The sequence below is a fragment of the Rousettus aegyptiacus genome, unplaced genomic scaffold (assembly GCF_014176215.1).
Source record: "Rousettus aegyptiacus isolate mRouAeg1 unplaced genomic scaffold, mRouAeg1.p scaffold_m13_p_7, whole genome shotgun sequence".
NCBI lineage: Eukaryota > Metazoa > Chordata > Mammalia > Chiroptera > Pteropodidae > Rousettus > Rousettus aegyptiacus.
The window spans coordinates 72,516,574-72,524,202 of NW_023416310.1; the positions used below are offsets into that span (position 1 = coordinate 72,516,574).

At 49.0% G+C, this 7,629-nt stretch overlaps 2 protein-coding genes across 4 annotated transcripts in view; one reads left to right on the forward strand and one right to left on the reverse strand.

The window, feature by feature from the left end:
- The window catches only part of EIF2AK1 (eukaryotic translation initiation factor 2 alpha kinase 1), a 27,611-nt gene extending 26,450 nt beyond the window's left edge, over positions 1-1,161 (forward strand). For all 3 annotated transcript variants that reach the window (XM_016155170.2, XM_016155169.2, XM_016155168.2), the window contains one exon: positions 134-1,161. In XM_016155170.2, the coding sequence (XP_016010656.2) occupies positions 134-283 (150 nt within the window). In that variant the 3' untranslated portion in view covers positions 284-1,161. The remainder of the gene's footprint in view (positions 1-133) is intronic.
- On the reverse strand, positions 1,162-7,523 carry AIMP2 (aminoacyl tRNA synthetase complex interacting multifunctional protein 2). The gene is made up of 4 exons (XM_016155171.2): positions 7,263-7,523; positions 4,518-4,724; positions 2,513-2,744; positions 1,162-1,683 (listed from the first exon to the last, which is right to left on the reverse strand). Exons 1-4 carry the CDS (start codon positions 7,395-7,397, stop codon positions 1,295-1,297), a joined length of 963 nt encoding a protein of 320 aa, XP_016010657.2. The 5' UTR covers positions 7,398-7,523; the 3' UTR covers positions 1,162-1,294.
- Between the last annotated feature and the right edge of the window lie 106 nt (positions 7,524-7,629).

Sequence of the window (7,629 nt, forward strand, 5' to 3'; positions counted from 1 at the left end):
CTGACACTTGGACCATTTATTTCACTAAGCTGTGGTATCTGGGATCCATGCATATTGGAACTGTGCTAAGTGAGGCATGCTGCATATTTAGAAGGAAGCCATTTTAATGGAGCTTAAAATTTTCTTTTCACAGGTTAACCTCACCCTACAGATGAAGATACTAGAGCAAGAAAAAGAAATCGAAGAATTAAAGAAGCAGCTAAGCCTCCTTTCTCAGGACAGAGGGGTTAAGGAGGATGTGGCAAATGGGGTGAGCTCGCCTGGCCTTAATCAGGTGCCATAAATATGAAAGTGGACTCAACTCTTTTAAGCTAAAGTCAACTGGAATGTATATTTTGAAACTTTATCAGGATATAGGTGGTGGAATACTTAATTGTACTTAGTTAGCTCGTACGTGACCTGTTAAGGTTTGTAAAAGTACCCCCAAACTGCCTTTTCCTTAAGTAGTTCCTTTGTGATCTAGCGTTTTTGAATTTTAGACTGCTCTAAACTAAACCCGTTTTGCTGTTTCCCTTTTCCTGTCCCACAAGCTCTTATTCCTGGGTTTCTTAATATTTCTTCCATCTGGTCTCAGACTAAGTTTAGACGTCATCCTCAATTCATTTTTTTCCTTTGAACTCTGCCTGTTGACTACCAAGTCCTCCTCTAGAAGCTCCTACTACAGGAGTCTAAGCATACCTCACACCCCATCACTGCCCAAGCCCGGGCCTGCACACTCACTGGACTGTTTTGACAGCTGCCATTTTTTCCTCACTCTTTCACATTGCTGCCAATCAAGTCACTAGAAAGACGCCTCAGTTCATGCCCTGGCTCAGAGGTTCCACTGGCCCCCTGCCGCCTCCAAGCCAGAACCTGAACTTCCTGTCCGTGTCCGTCATCCAGCCCACTTCCGTTCTCTTCACCTTCACCCTGACGTCGGTCCAGAATCACGCCCTTTCGAAGCTTTGTACTTGTTGCTCCCAAATGATCCCAAAGTGGCTGATTGTCAGCGCTCGCGCACTGTCCCCGTGGTGTTCTCCTTACTACAGCACCTGACGTCCCTCAGAGGTAGTGACGCGATGTTCCTTTTCTACCCCCAAAGGTGCCTGCCACGTAGCTGGCACTTGTCATGGTACATTGTACATAATGTTGCTGGATTTTAAATAAAACGAAAACCACAAATGACATGGTACTTTTATTGCTACTTGACAACTGGCCTAAATCCTTGGATTTTAGTACAAGTCCCTTTACCAACGACAGGCATGAAACAGCACCATTCTGGAAATCTAAACCCTTTCAAATCAGTTACGGGGACTCACTGCAGGAGCCTGAGGGCGGTGCTGAAGGGCGCCAGGTTCTCGCAGGCCCTCAGCCACTTCTGCACGTTGGCCGGCGCCGGCGCGCCGCAGCCCCCCGTCTGCTGGAGCACAGACCACAGCACGACGTCGGCCACGGTGAGCTCGCTCCCCACGAGCCACGGGCTCCTCCCGAGAGCGGAGTTCATGGAGCGGAGCACGGCGGCTCTTTCTTTACTCCCGCCCTCTCTCAACTGCAGAACGGCCGCATCCACCCAGCTATCCATGAGGGTTGCCGTGACGGCGTCATGCCGCCCGCCGAGCAGAGAGAACAAGAAGCGGGCAATGTTCCCTTCGCCCTCGACGGGACACATCCTCTGGACGCTGAACTTCATCTGAGTCTTTGGCACTGAAAGGAAAAACACCCTGTGTGATGTCAGCAAGAACGGCGCCCGGAAGTGCCTGCGCCGCGTGGGCAGGGCGCTGACACACGGCAGGAGCTGGTGGCAAGGGGAAGGGTGTTTTCAGGACGAAAATCACATTTTTAATGTTTCCAAAAGGTATAATATTTAAGGAAGTTTAAACTATGTTTAGAGAATGCAAACTGTCGAAAAGTAACCATTCCTGGTATTTGATGGTGACAGTTTTCAAGCTAGCAGGGACCTCGACCGTCGACTCCAGCCCTGCACCTAAGGACTCGCAGGGCGAGGGCTGGAAAGCAGGAGTCCCATCTCCTGGGCAGGCCCTGGGCCCTCACAGTCGCCCCAGGGTGTAGCCACGGGCAGCTCGAGCATTACGGGGTGGACCACGCCAACTCACTTCCCTCTGTGTAAATGTAACCAGGGAAAAGTGGCAGAGTGAATAAACGACATCCTGCCATCCTTCTATGGCCACCTGACAAGGTGACATCACTGTCCCCGCAATGACACGTTTTGGAATGTGAGGGCAAGATGACTGTGAGGGCCACTACCCGCTGCTCTGGCTGGTCAGACGGGATCGGCCCTAAAACTGTGCCCTCCGTCAGAGAGCAGAGGCTTCCCGGGGAAGGACACAGCTTTGGGGCAAGACTCACCTGTGCTCCTCTCACGCAGCCACTCCACAGGCTCTCCAGACTTACAGTGACCTGGCAGCAAGTGGCTGAGAAACGTCCCTGTCCTAGCCCTGGCCGCCTCTAAGTAAAATCATGATGCACGTATCGTGACACAGGATATGAATCGAACCCGGTCCCCTCTACTCACCATTTTTCCAAATTAGAGTAAAACCCAGCTGATACTCATGACGGGACTGTTTGTTTGTTTGCTCGCCAAAGCACTTGAGAAGGTTTTCTGGCACGTTCTTGACTGCTGAGTGCGTGTGGACAGTGGACAGGACCTTGAAGTGGTCACAGAGCAGCCGGTGTAACACGAGCAGGGACAGGGGAGGCGAGGCGGGGTTTGCATTGATCACGATGTCTTTCAGCGCCCCGTAATCCTGGTGGGGGGGACACCCAGAGCGAATGATAGTGACAGCAATTCGATTACGTGTAATTGTATCAGGTGCTATTCTGGGAACCCACATCCCATGAAGAAGGTGCTACTACAATCCCACCTCACACCTGAAGAAATGAGTCCTGAAGGTATTTGACTTACCAGGGTCACTCAGCTCAGTAAGGAGCAGAGCTGGGCTGCGAGCTGATGCCAACCCCTTAAGCCTGTACTGCCAGCTCCTGACAAACAATTGACTTTACTGTCAAATTAGTAAAACAACAGATTTGGAATGACACTTCTACTTGTCCCTAAGTTAAAAAAAACACACACACATGCAATTACAGTTGGCCTTCTGTATCTGCGGGTTTCACACCTGCAGGTTCAACCAGCTGGGGACTGATGACTGTTTCAGTCTGCTGCTGGGACCTGTGGACGCGGAGGGCCAGCCGTGCACTGTTCTGTGTCACTTGGTACCTGCAAGGGATCCTGGAACCAGTTCCCACAGATACCAAGTGACAGCTCCATGTACCAAACCTTTCTAACACCCGACCGCCTGACTGGATTGTTTCTGTGTCCTTTGTGTAGAAAGGGTCTCGACTCAAAGTATCATTGGCAGAGGTGGGAGAGTGTGAAACACGTGTTAACGGACCCGTCAAAACATCTAAAGATGCAGACTTTATTTCTGTGCACTCATGAAAACAAATGAACTCACAGAACACAATGCCACCTGTACACGGCCGGCCGCAATCCGGCCTCTGGTGGCCTCTCCTGACTGATGCCCTTCGTGTTGAGCTGCGACAAATGCTTTGCAGCTCTCTGAGCACAGCATGTTACGTGGCGCTGTGCCTTCTGAGGTATCAGAATTCATCTTAAGTATCACGTGTGCTGGGAAGCCTTCCCAGTGCCCTGAGACTAGCGCAGCTGTGTGTGGTCACCAACTCATCAACCAGACTGGCTCCCTGGGGGCCTGGCCAGGTGCCGGGTCCTCGGTGCGTACAAACGTGTACGTACGGGGTGCTAAAGGAATACACAGGGTGGGGGTAACGAGATTAGGTACCTGGGAGAGACTAGGACCACCACTTGTTAGGGCCTTAAGCTGTACCACTGCCACCAACAAATCTAGAGGGGGCATTAGCAGGGGTTCTTGGGAAAAACCCTTCTGCGCCCTCCAATAAATTACACTTTATAATAAGATATCCTTTATTAGATTATACCCTAAATTAGCTGAAGCCTGTAGACTGATCATTAAAGGTGGCTCATACAACTTAATTTTCATAATGCGAACTGAATTAAAGCAAAATACACTTGAACTATGAGACCGTGACTGGCTTTTAGTGATACACTTCAAAATGACTGGTGGGATTTTTGGCCGGGGCAGCCAAAGCTCTGAAATTCAGACTACTCTCGAAGAGTCCGGGTCAGCTCTGCCGAACCTCCTAGAAGCACTGAGCAAAGCACATAAACCCGTTTCTCCAGGGCTCAGGCTGCAGGAATGCTGCCTGAATGGCCAGAAGCTGTAACTCGGCTTCCTTCTCTTCTCTGCCCTGCTCTTCACCGGGTCTGCAAAGTCCTTAGAGCTTGCTCTGGTTTCACTCATAGCTCGGGAACGTGCTCTGCGCAAAGGCACACTCATATAAGGGAGAAAAAAGAACATGCTCTTTGTACCGCTTTTGAAAACTGGGAAACCAAGGCTTCACTCAGAGCAGCACAATTTGTCAGCACTAACGACCACCCATCACGCTGCAGTTCTTTAGTTGTCCAAGAATTTAGAACTTACCTTTCCGAGCACTGAATTTAAGTCTAATGCACTGGTCGATAACGCAGAGGGCTCACTGGCTTGGATAATGTTGGTTACGTCCAAGTCTGCATCTGGCGTCTGAATCATCTTGGAGAGACCATCAACCGCAGCTTTCAATTCATACAGACGTTTTAAAATATCATCTTGACGGGACTCAAGAGTTTGAAGAGATGAGTAAGACTCTCCCTAAACAAACCAACACCAGTTAGTTTCCTCTAACATCGAGGCAGTCTGTTTAATTTGATCACTTGTCTTCTACTTCCACAAAGTCATCAAACCGCCCACCTTTTAAAAGACATTAAAATGAAGTAGCAGAGAATCATCTTATTTTCCCCACAGTCCAACAGGTCCTGCAAATTGATCCACAAATGCTTTAAAACAAAAAATGTGACCGAAAGCCACTTGGAAATTGTATGCCTCTAATTTCAGGTAATTTAAGAACAGAGAAGGGCAGGATATAAACACAAACTGTCCTCTATTCTTAAATTCAAGCTAGTTCAAAACACTTTGCTTAAACAAATAGAAAAAAAACGGGCGCAGCAAAATAATTTATAATAACAGAAATAATTTATAATAACAGAAGGGAAAAGGTAGCACACAGTTAAAAGTGTCCTTTGGCTTGGAAGTCTGTCCATGGGAAGTCTGTCAAATGATCAGTTCCCCGAATCATTCATCTCGGCAGTCCTGGCACTCTCAGAATCATCTAGAACTTTTTCACTGCTGATGTGTTCAACTTTATAAATATGGAACACTTATACCCTTCATTCACTGCCTCTTTGCATTTTTCTCGCCTGGCACAGTGACTGACTGGTACATAGTAAGTTACCAATAATAGTCACAATATCTCAGTCTCTATAGATTTACCTTACATCTATAAATATATATAAAAACTTCCCAGTACAATCCCATTGTACAGCCTATTTCCGGATTCATCAGCTCTCACAACAGACAAGCCATTTCGAGTTGAGAAAATACATAAAACTCGAGTACATGTCATAACTAGACAGAATCAAGAATCTGTCAATGACCTTGAGTGTATTATAAATACACACTCACGACACTACGAGTGTAGGAGGAGGATTTGCTCACATTTGTGTGCTGGTAAGTTTAATGTTCTTGGGAACACTGCCTTCTCATGCTGATCCAACTCATCACCTGGTGCTGTCAATTTTCTGGAATCCACTGGCTTCTAAGCATGCCTCCACTGTCACTGCTCAAGCCCGAGACACATTTTTCACTGGCCTACTTCCACTGGTCACCCTGCACCCATTCTGATCCACTCCTCCAATCCATCCCTAGGATGGCAGCCAGAGAGATTAAAACGAAGGCAGACCCCTTCTCTTCCTCCCCCATGCTAACCTCTTAGGCCAAAAAAACAAAGCCGTTAACCTCGCTTGAGAAACAGCTTGCTTGACTTGACCTCTGGCTTGCCTCCTCTCATATAATCCTCCCTTTGCTCTGTGCTCCAGCCACACTGTCCTTTGGATTCCTGAAAGACCATAAACCTGCCCCTGGACTTTGACTCATTCGTTCCATCTGCAACACTCCCCGCTCTTCTGTCATCTGGATAAGTACTCTTCACCCTGGAGCTGAATCACCGCTTCCTCACCTCCCCTCACTTGTTGCTCTTGTTTAAGATCAGACGGCAAAGCAATATAATCGACGTCTGGGTGAAACACAGTTTAGAAGCCACTTATTCTTTGTGTTGCTCTCGTTATCCTGGATATGCTAGATTGCTAATTATCTGTCTACGCACATTGTTATCATTTGCTACAGAAGTGGGACCGTGTGTCTTCTAAGTCAGAAGCTTTAGGGAGGAGGGCCCAGCATCAGGAATTCGTATATACCGCTGGTGAGAGCACCAATCAGCATAACCACTTTGGAAAGCAACTTATCTAGTACGTACAGTTGAAGACAGACCTGCCTACTGAGTCAGCAGTCCCATCCTTTAGTAAATATCCTATGCCGGCTCATGTACAAAAATATTCACTGCAGATTGAAACGGCTTACAATACGATAACCAGCGGACACCGTGAGCAGTGGGCTGGATGAGCCGTGGCGGTTCAGTCACGCGACTGAACACTAGACTGCAGAAAGGACCACCACTTCGTCATTTCACACAACAAAGCGAGTCCTGAAATCGTGATGTCTAGAAGCAGCAGCCAGACATGACAAGACACAAACAGCATGTTTTCATTTACAGCAAGACTACGCGGTTCAGGGATGTAGACTTACGTGGCCCAATAAGAGAGAAAGGAAAGATAACGATGATCACGGAAATCTGGGACCTTTTGGAGTAGATTAATGGGGGCAGTAACAATGTGTGTTAATTAACCTGGGTGGTGGCGACACTGGGGTTCCTTTGAGCATTTCCGTATTATTTACTTTTCTGTGGGTAAAGTTTCGGAATAAAAAAGTTTAAGTAACCATAGCGATAAAAGAAAATAGATGCAAGATGGATTGATCTTTTAACAGAAAAAAGTTAGGGAACTGGTGGGCGCGGGAGGCCGAGGTGGGATAGGAGGACAGGCCGGGTCCCCACCGAACGACCGAGGCAGGTCGTATCCCACCACCCCAGGCCTGGAGGGACCGGGATTCCTAGTCCCAGAATCCAGCGAGCCGAGCCAAGGCGCCAGCGCCCCTGGGCTGGAGGGAGGCCTAGGCGCCTGCGCACTGAACAGATCGAAGGGCGGGGTGGGGTGGGGACCGCTCCCTCCAACCTACCTGCACGTGGCCTACATCCGGCGCGGGGCAGCTGGTCCCGCCGTGCACGTTGGGAAGCCGGTACATGCAGGTGGGAAGCTCCACACGGAGAGATGCGCCGCTCTCGTGATAGGGCTTTACCTGGTACATCGGCATCGTGGGAACTAAAGGAGAGGAGTTGGCGGGTGAGGGAAACGAAAGCTCAGAATCCGTGAAACGCCACTATGGGCGGCCACCTCCGTTCTGGTACTGCTGCTGCGTTCAGGAAAGCGCTGCCCGTTTGCTCTAATTGGCTCAGGCCCTCTGACGTCACGGCTGCGACGTTTCACACGACCAATCAGCGAGAAGGAGATGCGAGAATCGTTTTCCACCTCTCCCGGAAGGGGCG

What these genes read in the sequence shown, in the direction of transcription:
- AIMP2 (XM_016155171.2), bottom strand. Translation starts at nt 7,397, where the DNA reads ATGCCGATGTACCAGGTAAAGCCCTATCACGAGAGCGGCGCATCTCTC. An exon ending in TAAATTCAGTGCTCGGAAAG is followed by an intron (nt 2,745 to 4,517) that starts GTAAGTTCTAAA and finishes CCCCCCCACCAG; the next exon opens with GATTACGGGGCGCTGAAAGA. An exon ending in TACTCTAATTTGGAAAAATG is followed by an intron (nt 1,684 to 2,512) that starts GTGAGTAGAGGG and finishes TTTTCCTTTCAG; the next exon opens with TGCCAAAGACTCAGATGAAG.